General features: G+C 33.5%; 2 protein-coding genes and 1 long non-coding RNA gene across 3 annotated transcripts; all 3 read left to right on the plus strand.

Annotated features, from left to right (window-relative positions):
- The first annotated feature begins 4,890 nt into the window (after nucleotides 1-4,890).
- On the plus strand, nucleotides 4,891-5,525 carry LOC142633032 (uncharacterized). The gene is made up of 2 exons (XR_012843799.1): nucleotides 4,891-5,070; nucleotides 5,315-5,525. It is a non-coding gene; the product is annotated as an uncharacterized LOC142633032 (long non-coding RNA).
- A 4,161-nt stretch (nucleotides 5,526-9,686) lies between these two features.
- LOC142621672 (AP-4 complex subunit sigma) lies at nucleotides 9,687-12,122 on the plus strand. The gene is made up of 4 exons (XM_075795001.1): nucleotides 9,687-9,911; nucleotides 10,908-10,994; nucleotides 11,638-11,706; nucleotides 11,841-12,122. Exons 1-4 carry the CDS (start codon nucleotides 9,771-9,773, stop codon nucleotides 11,973-11,975), a joined length of 432 nt encoding a protein of 143 aa, XP_075651116.1. The 5' UTR covers nucleotides 9,687-9,770; the 3' UTR covers nucleotides 11,976-12,122.
- A 4,885-nt stretch (nucleotides 12,123-17,007) lies between these two features.
- Nucleotides 17,008-19,230, plus strand: LOC142608177 (pentatricopeptide repeat-containing protein At5g06540-like). The gene has a single exon (XM_075779891.1). It carries the CDS (start codon nucleotides 17,039-17,041, stop codon nucleotides 19,184-19,186), a length of 2,148 nt encoding a protein of 715 aa, XP_075636006.1. The 5' UTR covers nucleotides 17,008-17,038; the 3' UTR covers nucleotides 19,187-19,230.
- Nucleotides 19,231-21,032: the final 1,802 nt, after the last annotated feature.

Consider the following 21,032-nt stretch of genomic DNA (forward strand, 5'->3'; position numbering starts at 1 on the left):
ATAACTTTAGTATTTTTTCAAAAAAAATATAATTAATAGAAATACAATCCAATTATCTTTAGGTGAATCAAAAATACTTAAGCTAATACAAATTTTATTACAAAAATTTACAAATTTATGTGACAAGAATATGATTGTGTCACTTAAATAATATAATAAATAAGTGTTCGAATGTCTTTTTTTTTTACAGATTTTTTTTTTATTGGTAACATAACCCATATAGTAAGTATTACTAACTAGCTCACTCTGGGTGAATACAATTGCAGTTTATCAACAAAAAAAAAAAAAAAAAAAACTAGCTTACTCTGAGTGAATTAGTCATATTAATAATAGACTTAAAATAAAAAATTATAATATAAAAATAAACAAATATTATTTAGGTAATATTTAGATATAAAAAGTTACCTTTAAAATTTTCACCTTAGGCCTCAAACTATCTTAATAAATCAGTAAAATTAGATTTTAGTCTTTACTTGAAAAGTATAAAGTACCCCTTATTGTGCATTTGGCTTAAGTAAATTATTTGCATAGTATTTATTAAAAGAGATAGTTTTTAGTAAGTTTTATGTTAAAGTGTAACAAAAAGCTAAAATCTAGCTTATTTTAAAAAAAATTAAAAGTTATTTTTTTATTAAAAAAACTTAAGGCAAAAAGCAAAAGGCAAAAAATTATAGTCAAACCCACCTGAGTGTGCACAAGGTACATTTTTAGCTTATTAATCTTTACTTGAAAGTAGAACGTGTCCCTTGGAGTGTACACAAGGTGATCAATTGATATTCCATAAATGGACAATACAATATTATGTATTGAGAGTTCAAAAGAATGAAATACAAAATTATAGAAAAGAATATGGAATATTATTTAAAAAGAAAAAAAGAATATGTACTATTTTCTCTATTGTGTCTCGGGGAGGAATTTTTTTTGAGAGAGAAATGAAAAAAAAGCATAGGATGTTTATAAAAGAAATATATAAATTTATTTTTATAACTTTTACTTTTTATTTATATTTTTTTAAGAAGTAGAAATCAAATTAAGGACAAAGTTTAGCTGTAAAATTGGTTGTAATCTTAAGTTACAACCTTACTCAATATCTTTTTATTGGAGGTGAATTTTAACAAATCTACTATCGGATTACATTTTCTTCTTATATAATTCATATTCACAAAATTTCTAGAAAATTTAAGATCAATATTTATGTCATCTATAAATTGTTTAAATTGTAAGTTTTTGTAGTTTAAAAGTATGTATAAAATATAAGCTTATAGATCATATAATAAATAATATTTGATTGACACAAAATTTGACATGTCTATCAAGAGCATAAAGAATATGTAATTCAACTTAGATTTTCAAAATATATAGTAATATTTATTTTATTAAGGTTATAATTTTAGATATCCAAGTGTTATCTACTAGGGAACTTCCTCATCATTAGAAGGGGGGAAAAATGATTAATTATAAGTTTTGCTTGCCATCTCAAAGTGCATAATTAATATGCAATGTACTCAGTGGCAGTGCCACATTGAAGACGTTAATTCAAATGAACGGCCTGACCTAAAGAAATTTGAAAAACCTGAACAAGAAATTGAAAAAAAAAAAAAAAGAAGATGAGTGTAAAGAAGTTGGAAATGAGTTTTGAAATTCGATGAGAAATGAAAATATTGAAACTAGAGAAGTCAGATTAGAAACACACATAGGTGGGTGTGGGAATAGGAAATGTGAGTGGAGAAGATTATGCTCGAAAGATTCCTTACCAATATTGAACCCTAAATAAGCCATACTTGAGTTTCTTTTTTTTTTTTATAAATAAATTTTATTTTATTTGGAATTTTCTTAAAAACACTATATAAGTCTATAATTAAGTCATTAAGTTTATTTTTTAAAGTAATAAGTATAAATTGTATTTTTTTTTTTTTAGAAAGGTAAGTAAATTTAGAACGGCTTAATTGCTTATAATTTGTTATTTATAAGTTAAATGTCGACCAATCAGTGGGCAATAACTTACTCTTTATTTATTACACTGTAACCCTAAATAAACCATACTTGAGTTTTTTTTTTATATAAATAAATTTTATTTTATTTTATTTGGAATTTTCTTAAAAACACTATATAAGTCTATAATTAAGTCATTAAGTTTATTGTTCAGCGTAATAAGTATAAATTGTAATATATTTTTTTTATAAAGGTAAGTTAATTTAGAGCTGCTTAATTGCTTATAATTTGTTATTTATAAGTTAGATGTCGACCAATCAGTGGGTGATAACTTACTCTTTATTTATTACATTGTAGGAGGCAATGGTAGTACTGGGGCATGGATAATAGGAAGTGAAGGCAAAATAAATTTAATTGAATTGTTGAGTTGAATTCTTAGTAGTCTAATGCCATAGACACAACAAAAATTCTTTTCAATAATTAATGCTATATAATAATAATAATAATAATAATAATAATAATAATAATAATAATAATAATAATTACAAAGATAAATAAGATGTTAAAGTTGAGATTTAAAATAATTTTTTGAGGACCACAACAACTAATTGTACCTTTGTCATTTTGATCTTCAGCTAGAATATGATATAATGTTATGTAATTATCATACCATTGTATTGTATTCTAGCTGAAGATCAAAATAATTGTAGCAAGAAAGAACATTTAGGGCGCCTATTATTATCATTGCTCACTTTCATTATTTGGTCACTAAGAAACCCGATTTTAAAAAATTATTTAGAGAAATCTCGAACCAGGGCTAGAATGAAACCTTTAAATTTTTTTTTTTTTTTTAAATTTCCCCGAAAGGCTCCGGTTTGAAAGAAATAAAATTAATAATTTAATATGGTTATTCTCGTTGCTTTCATGGGAAAGTGGAAAGAAAAAATGTAGCACAATCTAATGAACAAACAATTCACTACAACAAACGCGTTTTGTAGCCACGTTTTGGAGCTACGTTTTATAAAAACGCAGCTACAGGGTTGTATTTGAACTGCGTTTCTACAAAACGCAGCTCCACCCCTGATCTATAGCCGTGTTTAGTAAACGCGGCTATAGATCAGGGGTGGAGCTGCGTTTTCCAGATGTTGAGGCTGCGTTTATCTGGGTAGCCTAGAAACCGCGTTTTTAAAAACGCGGCTCTAGACCCATCAGGGGAATTTTTTTTTTTTTTTCAATATGTCCAGATCTGCATTTAAAAAATGCAGCTTCAAAGTGTTTGAGCTGCGTTTGATTAAACGCAACTTAAACACATGTGGAGTTGCGTTTATTAAACGCAGCTTCAACATTTATAGAGCTGCGTTTAAATAAACGCAGCTTATATTAGTCTGGAGCTGCGTTTAATAAACGCAGCTCCACATGTGTTTAAGCTGCGTTTAGTCAAACACAGCTCAAGCATCTTTAAAGCTGCGTTTTTTAAACGCAACTTAGTTTTAAGTATAAATTTAAAAATAGAAATAAAAATCCCTCAACTCCGGATCCACATGGAAAAAAACCCTAAATCCCTCAGCTCACTCTCAACTCTCACCTCTCGATCCAACACTCTCCCCTCCTTCCCTCACTTCCACGCTCTCTGAAGAGGAGGATTTGTTGGAGAAAGCCCTCAACTCCGGATCCACATAATTGAAAAAAACCCTAAGTCCCTCACCTCTCAATCCAACTCTCACCTCTCGATCCAACACCCTCCCCTCCTTCCCTCACTTCCACGCTCTCTGAAGAGGATGATTTGTCGGAGAAAGCTTAAGCTTGATATCATCGCTAAGAAGCCTGTGTACAAAAGGGACCCTGAAGAATTGCCTAGTACTAAAAGCCTTTTCTTTTCTCCTTCTTGGTTTTTGGGAAACATTGACTTGGTTTGTTTGGTTGTTTAATTGTTGGGTTTGAAGTCAAACCTTTGTTTGGTTGTTGATTATGCTTGGAACTAATCTGGGCCTGACTAAAAAAATTGAATCTTTGTTAATAATTCATGTAAATTTTGTTTGATTGCTTATATGGGTTTCGGTTGAAGTACGGATTTTTGTTGGGTTTGATTCAAACTTTATTTTAAAAATAAAAGATTGGCTAGTGCCACTACTAGTGATATCTGCCATTTAATATTGTTGGTATAGATGACAGGGCACCTGTCATTGTTTAAGATTGCCACCTAGCTGTTTGGGGGAACTTCATCCAAGCAAGTTCTCTATGTTACTTATGGTTTATTTTTCTTATACTTTTATGTGGTTGATGGAATGGAATTATGTTGATGATGTGTGTTTTAATTTGTGCTTTTCATTTCTTTATGGTTTAATGGCATGGTTTCTTTGTACTAGAGCTAGTTTTCTTCGAGCAACCAAATTAGTAGCAGTAGACAGTAGCATCCTATAACAATCCTCAAAAAATTTTCATGCTTTATCTTCCTTCTTTAAAAACATCTGAACAATATAGATGCCGAAGCCCATGGTCACCTAATACGCATGCTTCTCCACTTAAGTCTAGCTTGCTCTAGTAATACACATTCCATACTCCTCAATGTCTCCATCCTTACGAATGATCTAGTTCAGATACCCAAAAGAGATGACTCTTTAATACATATTATACCATCAATTGATAAAATTTCTGTTGATTACAATGATCTTGCACAACAGTTGGCACTTGATAATAGCTCATCACTACGTTCATGTCCCAAACCCAAAATTTTGTACACAGAGATCTTAGTGAAAGACCCTAAACATACCCACATCAAAGAGATTATGAAATATAAGACAAGCGAATTAACCCCAGCCTACTTTTCATAACAGGGATTCTTTTGATAATCAACAAATTATGTTGTACGTTGTGAACAACAGAATCCTTTCCGGTGTTGTTCACAACAAAGATTCTGGTATTTTCTAGTTAATATAATTTTTTTTTTTTTGGAGTTAGGCTAAAATTTGAGAGCAATGGAGGTTATTTTTGGTTTGGATTCAGTACGGATTAGGCGAACTAGTAGAGAGCATGTGGTTGGGAACCAAGGAGGAGCAGGAGAAAGAGAGAGAGAGAGAGAGGAAAAAAGCGGTTTGAAGTCTGATTTCAGTCTGGAACGAAGGAGAGAGAGTATTTTAGGTGAGAGACATGCCTTTGTGGAATCTATGACTCACTCTCAGTCTTGTTTTAAGATGCCATACTTTGAAATGGATACAAGCAAAAAGACTATGTTAAGAAGCTCATATATGATTATGACTTTAAAAATTTAAGGGATGTTGACCTTGTTAATAGACTGGCTGAGCAAAATACTTGTTTATTTGTTTTGAGTCTGTTTGTTTTTAGCTTAAAACGTTAGCTTATTTCCAGTGTCTCATTGTCACAGGTAATTGGCTGTAGCTATGGGCATTGGACTGACTGATCAAGTACCATGATGGTTGTTGGAAACTGGCTGATCAAGTATCATGATGCTTGCTGACAATTTTTTGTGATGTAAAAAATCGTTGAGGGAGATGAATTTTGTGATGTAAAAATCTATTGTTGGGAACTTGCTTTGTGTATGTAATTATATGTTTATGTAATTAATCTTTTTGCAACTGAACTTGTTTTGTTTGTTGGCTATTGGTTGGGAATTGTTGAGTGTTGGCAACTTGTTTTCTTGGTTCCAAACTGGTTGCATCTGAGTATTGGCAGGAATTACAGGTTTTGTTTTGGGCAGAAATGTGTTATAGGTTTTGTTCTGGGCAGAAATGTGTTTAGGAAGAAAAATTAAAATAATAAAAAAACCTATAGCCGCGTTTTTAAAAACGCGGCTACAAGAAATGTCAGGGTTTATAGATGCGTTTAGAGAAACGCAGCTATATGGTGTCTATGGATGCGTTTATATAAATGTAGCTATAGGGGGTCTATAGCTGCGTTTTGCTAAACGCATCTATAGCACCCTATGCTGTGTTTCTAAAAACGCAGCTCTAGACCACCCTAGAGCTGCGTTTTTCCAGCCTAAAGCTACGTCTTCCCACTCCCCAAAGATGCGGCACCTATAGCTGCATTTTTTTAAAAACGCGGCTATATACCTGGTTTGGGTTGTGCGTTAAATGTGGTTATAAGTTGGACCTATAGTTGCGTTTTTATAAACGCAACTATAGGTCTCAGCCTATACCTACATTTTGAACGCAGCCCAAACCATGTCTATAGCCGCGTTTTGTACAAAACGCAGCTATAGGTGCCGCATCTATGGAGAGTGGGTAGACGCAGCTATAGGCTGGAAAAACGCAGCTCTAGGGTGGTCTAGAGCTGCGTTTTTAGAAACGCAGCTATAGGTCCTGCAGGGGCTATTGTCGAGCAGGATATGCTGCGTTTAAAAACGCGGCTATGGAAACGCAGCTATAGCCTATAGCTGGGTTTTTAGGGTTTATAGCTATGTTTTTCAAACGCGACTATAGCCCACGTTTTTTGTAGTGATTAGAAAGAACTCTAAAAAAAAAAAAAATCAATTAGAAAGAGGATTTTTAAAAGCCTCAATTTGTCTTTGAGGATTTGATATTTTTTTATACAAGATAGAATTTCTACTCTGGCCTAATCTAAGTGTATATATGTGTGAAGCTCCCTTCTGGAGACTTGAACCCCGGCCCTTGCCCCTACACCCCACAAGCATTTATACTTGTAGAGTGACCACCGCACTAAGGGTGTGCGGTGGTGAGAATTTGGTATTTTAAAATAAGAAATTGTATGCTCATGGTTAGTTGATGAGAACTTCTTTTATATATATATATATATAATACTAAGTATTTTAACACACACACACAAGGGGAAGGGGGAGAAAGTTTTCAAGAAACTAACAGTGGTGTATATTCAAAAGGGTCTAACTGATAAGAACTGGTTCTCTCTCTATCATGAAATTTATTTGTTTAACACGACCAATCCTTGACACTTGAGTCCAAATCTAAACCCTATGTGAGTGGAGCCCAATAAAGTCACAATTACAAACTCCTCAAACTCATTATGAAAATTAACGATCACAAACTAAGATTGAGTTTAGTACAATACTGATTCATCAAAAAAGAGAAATTTAGTTTTTCTCAGTATATCTTGAAGGAGCCATGTGCCCATGTCAATCTTCGAGTAATTTAAGTCCTACTAACCACATCACACTTCGTGCGTGTGATGAGTGCTCTTTTGAAATTCATCCCAATTTGAGGTTTACATGTTTATCTACCAATATTATGCATTTAGAAATTAGAACTATTGTTTTGGCAAAAGAAGAATGACCTACCCAAACTCATTAGGAACCAAAGGGCATCCAATTTTCCATTTTTTTGCTGTGTGCTGGTGTCCTTAAAAAAATATATAGAATAAAAGAAAAGGAGAATATATATATTGGTGTAGTTCTAAATTGTTGTAACTATTTGTTAGTGGATAATTTTTTTTTTTTTTTTGAATGGTTTAATTGATAAGTGTTAGTTGAATATAACCTCTTGATAGTGGGTTTGGATGAGGATCATTATTTGAATTGAAAATTGAAACGTGGGATGTCTAATTTATGGATAAGGGATTTTTAAAATTAATAATTTTACTTATTTAACCCGATTATTTAAACTTTCTCAACAAGTAAATTTGGAGGTATTTTGGTATATGAAAATTTTAGAACTCACAGCTTGAAAGTTGCTTAAATAGTAATATAGAGTATAGATTAACATGACGGAAAAAATGATTTTAAATAGACAATTGCATTTTGTTCAAACTTATTCATATATGAAAAATTAATTTTTAATTAATGGACATAAATTTTCTTTTTGGTCGAAAATGAACAAACCTTGATTAAATCATATCTTTTGTCATTATGATATCACAATTTAAATTACATGAAACATGCTATTTACTGTAATTTTTAATTTTGTAAAAGTAAAACATGTAAAGTAAACAAAATTATTTGGAAGATGCAGAAAGTACAAGAAAGTCTCAATATTTCAATATTCCGTCCATGCAGACTGCAATACTCTTGTGATTAGTATCCTTCTTCATGCGGTTTGCGCTCACAACTCACAATTCATGATACGACCTACCACAACTAAGAAAAGCACAATATTCAATTGATGAAGCAATAACAAAGTCAAACCAAAAATATTTCAAGCAGAGAAACTAACATCTTCACTGGAAAAAATTCAAAATAATTCTCATCATAACAATTAACAAAAGAAACATGATTGGTTAGCTTTTGCTTAATTATGAGAGGTTTAAGTTAGAGAAAAGTCTTTTGATATTCTAACATGAACACCGATCTTCTTTTTGGCTCTTGATCAGCTTTGATATAGAACTCCTTATAACCAAAAATGCTTTGAACAAGTTGAACATTCATCATAAATAAATAAAAAATTTTAAGAAAAGAACGGTACAACAGCATTTCATTCTCTAGTTAACTCTTTCTCTAACTAGTCCAATGGTCAGAAAAGGTGCTGACCTTGGATTTATATAGGGCTAAAGGTATATTTTCATATGCTTCCTATGCAATATTGAGTTGTAATATGTTATTCATTAAGACATGGTATGCTGAAAATTTCAAGGCTAACAACTAATAACTTTGTTGTTCCATTAACTCTCCATATTTGCAAAGATATCCTAAGATAACCTATTAAAATTAGCCAGAATTCGTAATCTTGCATGATTTATTTTTCAAATGCACACCTAGGTTTCCTTCTTAAGCTTACGCAAGAGAAAAGCAATTACAATTGTAAGATAAGGAAGAAAATTTGAACTGCTCTCCAGCAGCCAGATCTTGACTATTCACACGCAAAAGGTTTTCAATGGAGTGTTCCACAATTTGCCAGGTTTTTCAACAAGAAACGAAGGAAATTAATTTTGAACCTAACAATTGAAAGCAAATCAGCCCTAAGAAGTAAGAACACCAAATCATGAACTAGAAAAATCTAATTTTCTTTTGTTGTCTCATTTTCCTATTAATTTCTCATAAACTAAACAGGAAAACCAAAACCCTAAAACCAACACAAATTCCTAATAAAAGGAAAAGAAAAAAAAAAAAAGTAAAATCCCTTAGCTAACTCGTCAATTTTAAACAAATAAAAATTTTTTAGTAGAATAATGAGCAAATAACATAATCTACCATGAAGATGGTATAATTTCTTATGAGGAAGAAATCTTGGGACTTGTGGTGGACATCATTGATGATGGTATCGTTGGCAGTGTTTAGCCTTTGATGGTTGGGTTTGCTTGGTATATTGAAGATTTCTTTATTTTTTAAGCTTAATTATGTCAATACACTTGCATAGATTATTTTGACATAATATCAAAAAGTTAGAAATTAAACTAATACAAGTGAAACATTAGAGTCCAAATTGACTCATGGTATAAAAGTTAGAGGCCAAATACATCATTTACCTTAAAAAATTTTAAGGTTTGAATTTTGCATGTATCAAAAACTAATTAATATCTTTATTGAAAATAAACAACAACCAATTTCTAAAGAAAATTTTCCCCTATTAGATGAGGTTTCATAAATAAATTTTAAAATAATAAGGAAAATGCTAGTTATTGAAAAATATAAAAATGATGTTAGCAATAGGCTCAGATAATAACTAATAAAAATTAGCTGCATCGACAGTTTGTAAAAATATTATAAAATAATTTGTAACGGTAACATTAATGGTCCTATTGGCTTATAAAATTTGGGAAATTCATGATTTAATTTGTTATTACAAATTGTTCAAATTATTAGTTTTTATTTTTATTTTTTTGGGTGACTTTTCTTTTTTTTCTTTTTTTTTTCTTGTTTCTCGGCTGAACTTTTATTTTTCTTTTGTTTCTCTCTGTGTCTGGTGAAGAAGAAAATGGGGATCAGATTCATATTGATGGTAAACAAACAAGGACAAACCCGTCTTGCCCAATACTACGAGTATCTCACTCTCGAAGAACGTCGTGCTCTCGAAGGTGAAATCGTTCGCAAATGCCTTGCCCGTAACGAGCAACAGGTTTTTTTTTTTTTTCTCTTAAGCCGAATTTGATTTCAAGAAAGTTTGCCACTTTGTTCTTTGCTTAACATTGTTGGAAATTGATTAAGCCCCAAATCAATTTCCAGATCGTACTTTATTTTTGAGTAAACCTTTGATATAACTTCTATATTGTTAATCCAAATTTCGTGTATATGATTATAAACTACTGCGTGGTTGTTATATTTAATTGATTGAAAAGTTACAAATGGTTCATTTGGATGAAAGTCTTTGAAGATTAGGAATTGGGTTTCAATTTTTAGTTTGGATGGTTTTTAGATTTTACAAAGTATGAAAATACTTTTTTTTTTTTGTTAATGAAAACATATGGATGGACTTAAGGCTTGATTGGAATTCATGTTGGAGAAAAATTTTCAAAGCTCAAATCCATCATTTGCTGTTAAGATTTATGTTAAACAATTTATCTTAGAAAATTGTTCCAATTAAGGGAATTAGTGGGTCCATTGTAAGGATCTTAGCAATGAGTGAGATCAAGATAGAGTCACCTTAGATGGAATTTACAACCTCAGATTTTTAAGGATTTAGGGTTCAATTGCCAAGCGAAAATGGTTCATGTTGTTTTGTTCTTGTATTTTATAATGTTAGTGTTTGCTAACAATGAGCTCTGCCTTAAATGGCCCTTCCTTCATCCGCAAGAATTGGTGGAGGGGGTGAGGTTGTGGTTGCTATAAAAAAAATTCATTGCTTGCTATGTGGTTGTTGAAAAAGGATTTTGGATTTCACTGATTTGGATGTGTTGTGGTGGGTTTTGTTAGACATGAATCATGCCTAGGGTTAGGTGAATAAAAACATTAATTTGTTGTCAACATATTGCTTGTTTGTATTGATTAGGGAATCTTTTTCTTCTTTTTTCTCCGAGTAAATTGAAGGTCTTTGTTGGAGTGTCATTTATGTATATTTATGTGATGGCAGACATTCATGTTTCTGTTGCTGATACGTTTTGTTTTATGGTAACAGTGTTCTTTTGTTGAGCATCGGAACTACAAAATTGTATACAGGCGCTATGCATCACTTTTTTTCCTGGTTGGAGTTGACAATGATGAGGTAAATTTTTCTGTAGAGTCCATATGTTGAGCAGATGCTTGTGTTTTGAAACTTTTGTGGCCGCATAGAGCAGAAAATGATATGAACCATGCTGATCTAAAGAAAACTATATTCTAAACAGGAAATTTGTCTGTGTGCGCAATATTAAAGTCATTTCTATGCAATGAGGGTATTATGTAAATGTGTTGATTGGATTTGGCTTTCATAGTCTACAAGAGAGAGTCCATTATTATGGCTAGGTTCTATAGAAGATGTGGATGACTTTTTTTTTTTTATGATGACATGTTGTGGAACCTCACCAAGGCAGGGCCCTTTGGATCCACCGCTGGGATTAAACCATAGATACACAATCCCACTCACCAGAACCCTGTATTAGGTAATCTAGGGAAACTTCTAATGGGGATCAAACCTAGGATGCTCATCCCAAGCCTCCAACCACTAGGCTGCACCCTGAATGGTGAAGATGTGGATATCTTATTGTAAAATGAGCCCACATAAAAGCGCTTTTTTATGCTTTCAAAACTCAACCTTGAACTCCTTTAGATATGTTAGCAGAAAATTTTATTATTAAGTACTTTGTCCTAAATGCCTCGTAGCATATCTTTCTCAATATTCATTTCCCTTTCTTGCTTTCATGTTGTAGAATGAACTTGCAATTTTGGAATTCATTCATCTCTTGGTTGAAACCATGGACCGTCATTTTGGCAATGTGGTAAGTCTGCATTCAGTTATATTTTTAAATTATATATCTTGGTTTATTTCCTATCTCCTGAATTCAACTCTCCTTGTTTTTCCTTCAAAGAAGTTGATTTGGTTTTTCCTGTTTCTTTTTACTTAAATTTACAGTGTGAGCTAGACATCATGTTCCATTTGGAGAAAGCACATTTTATGCTGGAGGAAATGGTCATGAATGGTTGTATCGTGGAGACAAGCAAGACTAACATTCTGCAACCGATACAGTTGATGGAAAAATCGTCATGAAAACTCTCTGTTTTAGGCACTAAAGAATTTCTTCAAGATTCTTCGTGCTTTGCTTCTTACTCATTGCTGCCTGTTGTACAATATGCTCAAAATATTTTTAAAATGATTAATTTTCTTCATTAATGAAAATTTTAGTGTTTGGTTGTATTATGTTGTTTTGATCACATGCTAGTTGATGGATCAATTTTGAAGGTCCTCTAAGCAATTTCTTACTCTTTAGAATTGGGTAAACTACGGACTTTGCAACAATTACAATTAATTAGAAAAAAGAAAAACAAATAATTCATTCTTCATGTTTTATTCTGTGTTGAAAATCGTTGATTGGGCCTAGGGTTGAGTGTCAGTTGCCAATATGTACCTGACACTTGATGATCTGGGGTTTGAAGACTCCAAGCATTTATAAAAGTTTTGAGACTTTTTAAATCTTAGAGCAACCACATCAGTCCGTTTAAAATTTTCGTCTATTTTACACTAAAAACCTCATTTTTCTATTTTACACTACCACATTTCCAAACACTTACATCTATTTATCTATTTTACACATCTATTCTAATTAAATAATTTTATTTTTTATTTTTTATTATTATTTATTAATACTCATTCTCACCGGTTCCTCTACATTCTCTCTCAAGTCCTACCTATTCTATATCAAAAAAAATGTCTCACCCATTCCTCTCCTTCTCTCACTCTCTCCCTCACAGCCGCCTCACCCAACCCGCCGTTGCCGCTGATCCAGCTCGTCGCCTCAGCCCTCCACCGACTCGACCTCCCTCTCTCCTCCACCACCGACCCTTCGCCTCCCACCTCCAACCGACAAGCACTGATCTCCCTAGCTCCGATCCACAAGCATCGATCAAATCCCAAGATCTCCCTAGCTCCGATCAGGCAAGACTCACGAGCTCCAATCCAGTCAAGCACCGATCGTTCCAATCAAGCACCGATCTGTGTTTGTGTATGTGTTTTTTTTTTTTTTTTTTTTTGAGCAAGTGTATCCCTGTGTTGATTCTCTGTTTTGGATGTGTTTGTGTGTGGGTGTGTTTGTGTGCATCTGAGGAAAAAGAAGAAGATAAGGGGAGATGTTACTGAGTTTGTTAAGCACGGAGAAAAGAGAGAAAAAAGCAAGCGAACTGAAAATTGATAAAATAATGTATGAACGAGCTACGGTAGCCGTGTATATTTACATGGTTACTGTAGCTCGTGGATGATTTTCCACAATTTTGCACAGCTTTACACCCACTAATGTGAGTGTTTTTTTGGCCAAAATGTGTAAAATGGAGGAAGTTTTGTATTATAGATGAGTATCCACCAACTGATGTGGATGCTCTTAGACCCTATGTAAAATGCCCTTCCGATGCACCTCTTTTTTCTTTTTTGAGAAACACCCTTACGAATCACTTAGTTGTGTATGTCTTATGTAATTCAAACTATTTCTTATACTGTCAAGCTATATCAAGATTGAGCTTGGCTTTGTCCCTAAATTCCCATTACCTCTCCCCCCCCCCCCCCCCCCCCCCAAAAAAAAAAATCCCATTATCCTCCACCCCTCAGGAATTTGGAAAAAAAGGGTAAAGTTGAGCTAATAGTGATGAATTCATCTGATCTTTTTGGTTTTCATGGAATTGGTTAAGACAATGCCTGAATGTTTGTAGATTGAATTGATATTAACATTTATTAATATATATAGCCTTTTTATGTTACAACAAGAGGGGCCAAGCTTGAAAACACTCCAACTGGAAGCCTCTCCTTCCCTCATAACATTTCAACCTGAAACAGAAGTGGCTCTCCATCTCTCACAACATTTCAATCTGAAACAGAAGTGAGTGTACCATGGAAAAGGTTGGCATTGAAATCTTTTCCACTTTTTCTTCCCTTGTTAATGTGGTTTTGGAGGGTTTGAACAACCAACTGGACAAGTTTCTCACCAAAAAAAAAAAAAACTGGACAATAGTTCCCCTGCCTGGGCCTTCAGTTGATGAGCCCTCTCTTTCAAGAAAATTTTTCTTTCATCTGAAAGCTCAATGTGATAGCCATCAATCACAGTCCAGTTTTCATAACAAACCACAGTAGGTATTAGCTGCAATGGATCATGATACGCCCTACCACAATCAAGAAAAGCACAATATTCAATAGATGCAACAATAACAAAGTCAAACCAAAAATATTTAAAGCAGAGGAACTAACATCTTCACTGGAAGAAATTCAAAATAATTCTCAGCATAACAATTAACAATAGAAACATGATAGGTTACCTATTGATTATGAGAGGTTTAAGTTAGAGAAAACTCTTCTGATATTCTAACATGAACTCCGATCTTCTTTTCGGCTCTTGATTGACTTTGATACAGAACTCCTTATAATAAAAAATGCTTCTGACAAGTTCAACATTCATAATGAAAAAGGAAATTAAAAACAAAAAAAAGAAGGGTACAACATCATTTCACTCTCTAGTTAACTCTTTCTCTAGAACTCACTAGGACTAAAGTTATATTTTCATATGCTTCTTATGCAACATTGAGTTGTAATATGTTATTCATTAAGACATGGTATGCTGAAAATTTCAAAGGCTAACAACTAATAACTTTATTGTTCCTATTAACTCTCCATATTTGCAAAGATATCCTAAGATCAATTGCCAAAATTAGCTAGAGATCTTAATCTTGCATGATTTATTTTGAAATTGCACACCAAAGTTTCCTTCTCAAGCTTACGCAAGAGACAAATAGTTACAATTGTAAGATAAGGAAAAAAAATTTGAGTGATGCTCAATCCCCGTGCATGTATTCAGTAAAAGGTGTGAGGTTCATTGGCGATTACTTCATTTATCAAAAGTAGATTTTTGTTCCCAATTCATATATAAATCCAAGGGTTCTCTAATATTTGTGAATTTTACATAGAAAATTGATGTTTCAATAGAAATGAGAAATCCTAGATAGCTTTGAGAGAGAGAGAGAGAGAGAGAGAGAGAGAGAGAGAGAGAGAGAGAGAGAGAGAGAGAGAGAGAGAGAATTGAACCTTAAATGTCTCTGTTAAAACAAAACTCTTGGCACTATCAATAATTTCATAGGTACATTGAAATTAAACGTGAGACAAAAATGATAGAAAAAATAAATATAAGAAGTTTCAATAGTCTTAGACTTGGAAGAAAAACAAATCAATATAATATCCAACATTAAAAAGAAAATTCCAACTTGCAACATGCCTATTGTAAATGACATTATAGTCATTCAAGTTAGAGGAAAGAGCAATTTGGACATTTTCGCCTCAAGAAGTTATTGTGGGACCAACATGCCTCATGTGAGAGGAGAGAGCAACACTCCTAGGATATCTAATAAATTTCTTTTCATCTCTACCATGTCACTTAACTGAGAGAACTACAATGTCAGTACACCATTTAGTATTAAAGACCATCCACTATTCTCATTATCTATCAATATCAATCTGTTTTGTTATTGAGAAATGAGGAAAAACTCAAAACTTTAATCATTTTCAATTTTTATTGTTGGCACAAAAACACAACATTTATTCCCCTGGCGACTAAACAGTTTGTTAGAGTTTCAACTAAGAAGTTCGATAGATTGTTTATTTCTTTCCCACTACCCCAACATCCATGTTCTACGCTACATTGCCCACACATTTTAATATTAGCCTTCGAAATTGTTGTACAATTACCAACATTAACTAAATGCTTTTTTTCCAACTAAGAAAATTAGAGTTTTAGTTTTTTTTTTAACAAAAACTTAAAATACATAATAAATCAGTAAAATTTTATCTTTACTTGCAAAGTAGAAAACACTCCTTAGTGTGTGCACAAGGTACATCTTTAGATCTTTACTTGAAAAGTAGAAGCCTAGAAGGTTCCCCTTGGAGCATGCCCAAGATCAATTGATTTCCCTTTTCTTTTTCTTTTTCTTTTTTGCTCAGATTTCTCATTTGTTAATCCTTTAATAGATTCACAATATTATGTTGGGGTTTGAGTCTTTGAGATTTCAAAAGAATTGAAAATAATAGAAAAGAAAATGGAGTATTTTCTCAATTGTGTTTGGGAGGGGAATGAAAACCCCGGAGGGGGGGGGGGGGTGGATATGATGTTTATAAAAGAAATATAAAGATTTAATTAATATTACTCTTTTACACTCATTTTACATCTACATAATGGTTTATACAATATTCATAATTGATGTGCTAATATATAAATTTTAAAAGGTAAAAAATGTGATATCCACAATTTAAAACATGAAAAATAGATGTGAAAAAAAAAAAAAAGAATTTATAATGAGTGTGAGAGAATCATTGTCCATTTCAAATATCTAGGAATTTTTTAAGGGATGGTTTGAATTCCTCATTATTGGAAGGAAATGGAAAAATACAAGGGCACATCACGTTTGAGAGGATAAAAAATATGAGTACTCTTGGTGATAAAAAATTTACTACGCAAATCTTAAAAATTTATATTTCTCCAATCACAAAAACTAATCTAAACATTTATTTAATATTTTGTTGACCGTGGCATCAATTTTATTTATTGCGACATTAATTTGTAATTTTTTTTTAAAGAGCAAATCACAGATGCATTTTCACATTTACTCAAAAATAAATGAATAAATAAATAGGGTAAACTACATATTTAGTCTCTAGCCTTTACACTATATTTCAATTTGGTCCTTAACCTTTCAATTGTGTCAATTTGGTCCTTAACCTTTTAATGTCGTGTCAATTTAGTCTTTGTCATTATATATTAGATGAAAATTGTTTACATAGCAAATAGCCAAAATAAAATTTTAGTTTATTATCACATCAACGGAAGTTAATTTTTTATTTTAGCCATTAGACATATCATTAATTTTCATCTAAAAGATAACTGTAAGGATTAAATTGACACGGTAAAAAAAGGTTATGGACCAAATTGATATAATTAAAAGGTTAGGGATCAAATTGAAATATAGTGAATAGGATAGGGACCAAATACGTAGTTTATTCAAATAAATATAAAATTGTAGCACTGGAGATTGTGAGTTTTCTTTTAACAGAAATACCGAACATCCACAGGCAAAACCGCAAAAGCAATGTCTGCTCCTTTGTCCCTCAACTACCTCAGACCACCTTTATCCTCAGACAATCCTCTTCCAAAATGCCCCACCATCATCACAGCCACTGAGAACAAGAGCAACATCATCAACAACTCAACTCAGCCACACCCATGCCTAGTTTCACTAGAAAATTGCTCCAACATGAAGGAGCTCAAGCAAATCCATGCCCAAATGCTCAGAACCGGCCTTTTCTTCGACGCATACACCGCTAGCAGAATCGTTGCCTTTTGTGCTCTCCAACAATCAGGGAATCTCCACTATGCTCGTTTGGCCTTAACCCAGATCGCCAATCCCACAACCTTCACTTGTAATTCGATAATCCGAGGCTACACGAACAAGAACTTGCCACGTGAGGCTATTGTTTTCTACCAAGAAATGATAACCCAAGGTCTTATTGTCCCGGATAGATTCACATTTCCTTCGTTGTTCAAATCGTGTGTGGATTTGCGTGAAGGGAAACAGCTGCATTGTCATTCGACTAAGCTTGGTTTCGCTTCGGATACTTATATTCAGAACACGTTGATGAATATGTATTCGCATTGCGGGTGCTTGGTATCGGCCCACAAGGTGTTTGACAAAATGATTGATAAGAGTGTGGTATCTTGGGCGACCATGATTGGAGCTTACACGCAATGGGATCAACCGGGTGAAGCTATTAAGCTATTTGATAGGATGGAAATTGAGGGTGCGAAAGCTAATGAGGTTACTTTGGTTAATGTTTTGACTGCGTGTGCTAGAGCAAGAGATTTGGGAACAGCAAGACGGGTGCATAAGTACATTGATGAGAATGGTTTTGGGTTCCATGTGGTCCTTATTACGGCTCTTATGGATGCTTATTGCAAGTGTGGTTGTGTGTCACTTGCTAGGGATTTATTTGACAACATGCCAGAGAAGAATTTGGTTTGTTGGAACATTATGATCAATGGACATGTTGAGGATAGTGATTATGAGGAGGCATTGTTACTCTTTCGAGAGATGCAACTCAAGGGCGTTAAGGGGGATAAGGTGACTATGGTAAGCTTATTGCTTGCTTGCAGCCATTTGGGTGCTCTTGAGCTTGGTAAATGGTTGCATGCCTATATTGAGAAGGAAAAAATTGAGGTAGATGTTGCCTTAGGAACAACACTTGTGGACATGTATGCCAAGTGTGGGAGCATAGAAATTGCAATGAGAGTATTCCAAGAACTTCCTGAGAAAGATGTTATGACGTGGACGGCCTTGATTATAGGTCTTGCAATGTGTGGCCAAGGGGAGAAGGCATTGGAATATTTCCATGAGATGCAGATTGGAGGGGTGAAACCAGATGCAATTACCTTTGTTGGGGTCTTGGTAGCTTGTAGTTATGCTGGATTAGTGGATGAAGGAATTTCACATTTTAACTTGATGTCTAAGACATTTGGCATTCAACCAAGTATTGAACACTATGGTTGTATGGTTGACCTATTAGGCCGAGCTGGCCGCATAGCTGAAGCAGAGGAGTTGATACAGAACATGCCAATGGCACCAGATCATTTTGTTTTGGGAGGGCTTCTGGGTGCCTGTAGAATCCATGGCAACCTTGAGGCTGCAGAAAGAGCAGCTCAACAGCTTCTAAAGTTGGATCCAAACCATGGAGGAACATATGTGCTTCTATCAAAAATATATAGCTCGTTAAGGAAGGGGGATGAAGCTAAAAAAGTTAGGGAACTCATAGCTGAAAGAAACATAAAGAAGCCCCTAAGTTGCAGTTTGATTGAGGTTGATGGTGTTGTTCATGAATTTGTGAAGGGAGATTCATTACATCCACAATCCTCAGAGATCTATGACATGTTAGAAGACATGATAAACCGATTAAAGAAAGCCGGTTATGTTCCTGACAAATCAGAAGGGTTGCTTGATATGGAAGAGGAAGACAAGGAGACTGCACTTAGCCTTCATAGTGAAAAGCTAGCCATTGCATTTGGGCTTTTAAGTACTGAACCTGGTACCCCAATTCGAGTTGTAAAAAACCTTCGTGTATGCAGTGATTGCCACACTTTAACCAAATTCATCTCCCGAATTTACAATAGGGAAATAATAGTGCGGGATTGGATTCGGTTTCACCACTTTAAGGATGGAGTTTGTTCTTGTAGGGATTTTTGGTGATGTAAGAATCATCCTATACTCTTTAGATATTTACCAATTTTTTTTACCTTGTGTACCATATTCATACATCTCAGGTTTCTTTTTTTTCACTTTTGAATCCATTGATCTTTTGTGCATTAGATTTCGCATTAGGATAAAACTTAGATATAGTAATTAGATATTATTCCTTAAGTTATCTTTTTAAAATTCGACCATGTGAATTTTTTCTCATGAGATGAAAGTGAATTTTTTCTCATGAGATGAAAGTGTATTTTTTAGTTAAAAATCACATAGCTGAATGTTAAGAGGACAATTTAAGAAACACCACCTAAATTACTGTATCTAAATTTTGTCTTTCACATAAATGTCTATACGAGCCAAAGCCCGTGTACTTGAAGTATTATTCAGTTATACAGTTGCTTATAGTGATGGAAAATCTAATGAACTTTGTCCCAATCTTAGGTTTACAACCCTAAGCATCTTCTAATGAAGGCATGGGTCATAAGAGGAACGTTCATACTCACCAGTGAAGCAGATCTCTCTTGCACCTACAGAACTTAAATTGAGAAGAGATACAAAACCGTAAAGAGAGAAAGACATTATTAATCATTACTTGCTTGAATTAATAAAGCATAATATAGAAATAAATAAACTCTAGTCTATAATTTGAGGTTCCCTATATGCATATCTGATTTTAGCATATAGCCTCACACAGTTAAAGAAATATTGTAGTAAATGAAGATGATCCAAAGCAACATAGAGATAAGATTTGTGCGGTTAAAAGCCATCCACAAGAACAAAAGTTTATTTGATTGGATTGCAAGTGTCAGATCAATTTGCAAAGAATCATGTAGTAGGCACACACCGACGATGAAAAAGTTATTAATTCTGAGCAAATCCACATGACATCTCAGTCTCAATCAGAAGCAGGGCAGATAGGTCCAGCCTCTATCCGAGGCCTTGTTTACAATTAAGAACCATGCCGACACCGAAGTTAAGAAGAAATTATAGAAAAGGTACACTCAAGGAAAGATTAGTTGTACAGTGATCTGGGTTCCCATACATGCTCAATAAGCTAAACCATTTAACTTTTACAAATTATGATCTATAGCTAAACCTTTCTTAAGAGCAATTTACCATTACTGACACAAAATTGAAGTAGCAGCAGCTCAGTGCTGCACAGTAATGTCCTATCCTTATCAAAAAAGGCAACAAGGTAGTCAAAGGAGCCAACACCTTCTTTAGTTCGAGACGATAAAAAAGTGCTAGCCCGATTAAAGTGAGAGGCCAAATTCTAAACATAGTAATCATACATAAAGAACTTAAATCATATATACCTAATGTCTTGAAATATTATAATTGAAGTGTTTTTTAAATGTGTCACATGAAGAAATTAGTCCATTAATTGATGTCAAAAATAGGCTTAATAATTAATTAGTAATTAATTAATTAATCTAACAATAAGTTCTACCTTTTACGACAAATTTTTATAAGTTAATTAATCTAAAAATAGGTTTTATAACAAGCTTATATAAACTAATTATCTAATAATATGTACTGTATTACAACAACCTTCTATTAATAATGGGCGGATATTAAAAATAAAAAAATAAAAACAACAGAACTTGAGGCTCTTGCCTTAGCACCTTTTGCATGGCTTAACGCGGTCATCTTGGCTCATCTAGGCTCTAAAGGCAAGCGCCTTGCCTTAGAGGTGCTGCCTCACCTTAGAGGTACCTCCTCGCCTTGCCCTGATGCCTTGGTGAGCGCCAGCTCGCCTTTGACTACCATGGAAGGCAAGCACTCAAAACTACTCCATTGTATCCTTAGAGACAATTAAACAGCATTCATTATAACAAGCTACACA

This window comes from Castanea sativa, chromosome 1 (genome assembly GCF_040712315.1).
Source record: "Castanea sativa cultivar Marrone di Chiusa Pesio chromosome 1, ASM4071231v1".
Classification (NCBI taxonomy): domain Eukaryota; kingdom Viridiplantae; phylum Streptophyta; class Magnoliopsida; order Fagales; family Fagaceae; genus Castanea; species Castanea sativa.

Bases quoted from the DNA above. Each gene is read 5' to 3' on its own strand.
- LOC142608177 (XM_075779891.1), top strand. From the start codon at position 17,039: ATGTCTGCTCCTTTGTCCCTCAACTACCTCAGACCACCTTTATCCTCA.
- LOC142621672 (XM_075795001.1), top strand. From the start codon at position 9,771: ATGGGGATCAGATTCATATTGATGGTAAACAAACAAGGACAAACCCGT. The intron at 9,912-10,907 runs GTTTTTTTTTTT...TTATGGTAACAG, and splicing joins TTGCCCGTAACGAGCAACAG to TGTTCTTTTGTTGAGCATCG. The intron at 11,707-11,840 runs GTAAGTCTGCAT...TTAAATTTACAG, and splicing joins ACCGTCATTTTGGCAATGTG to TGTGAGCTAGACATCATGTT.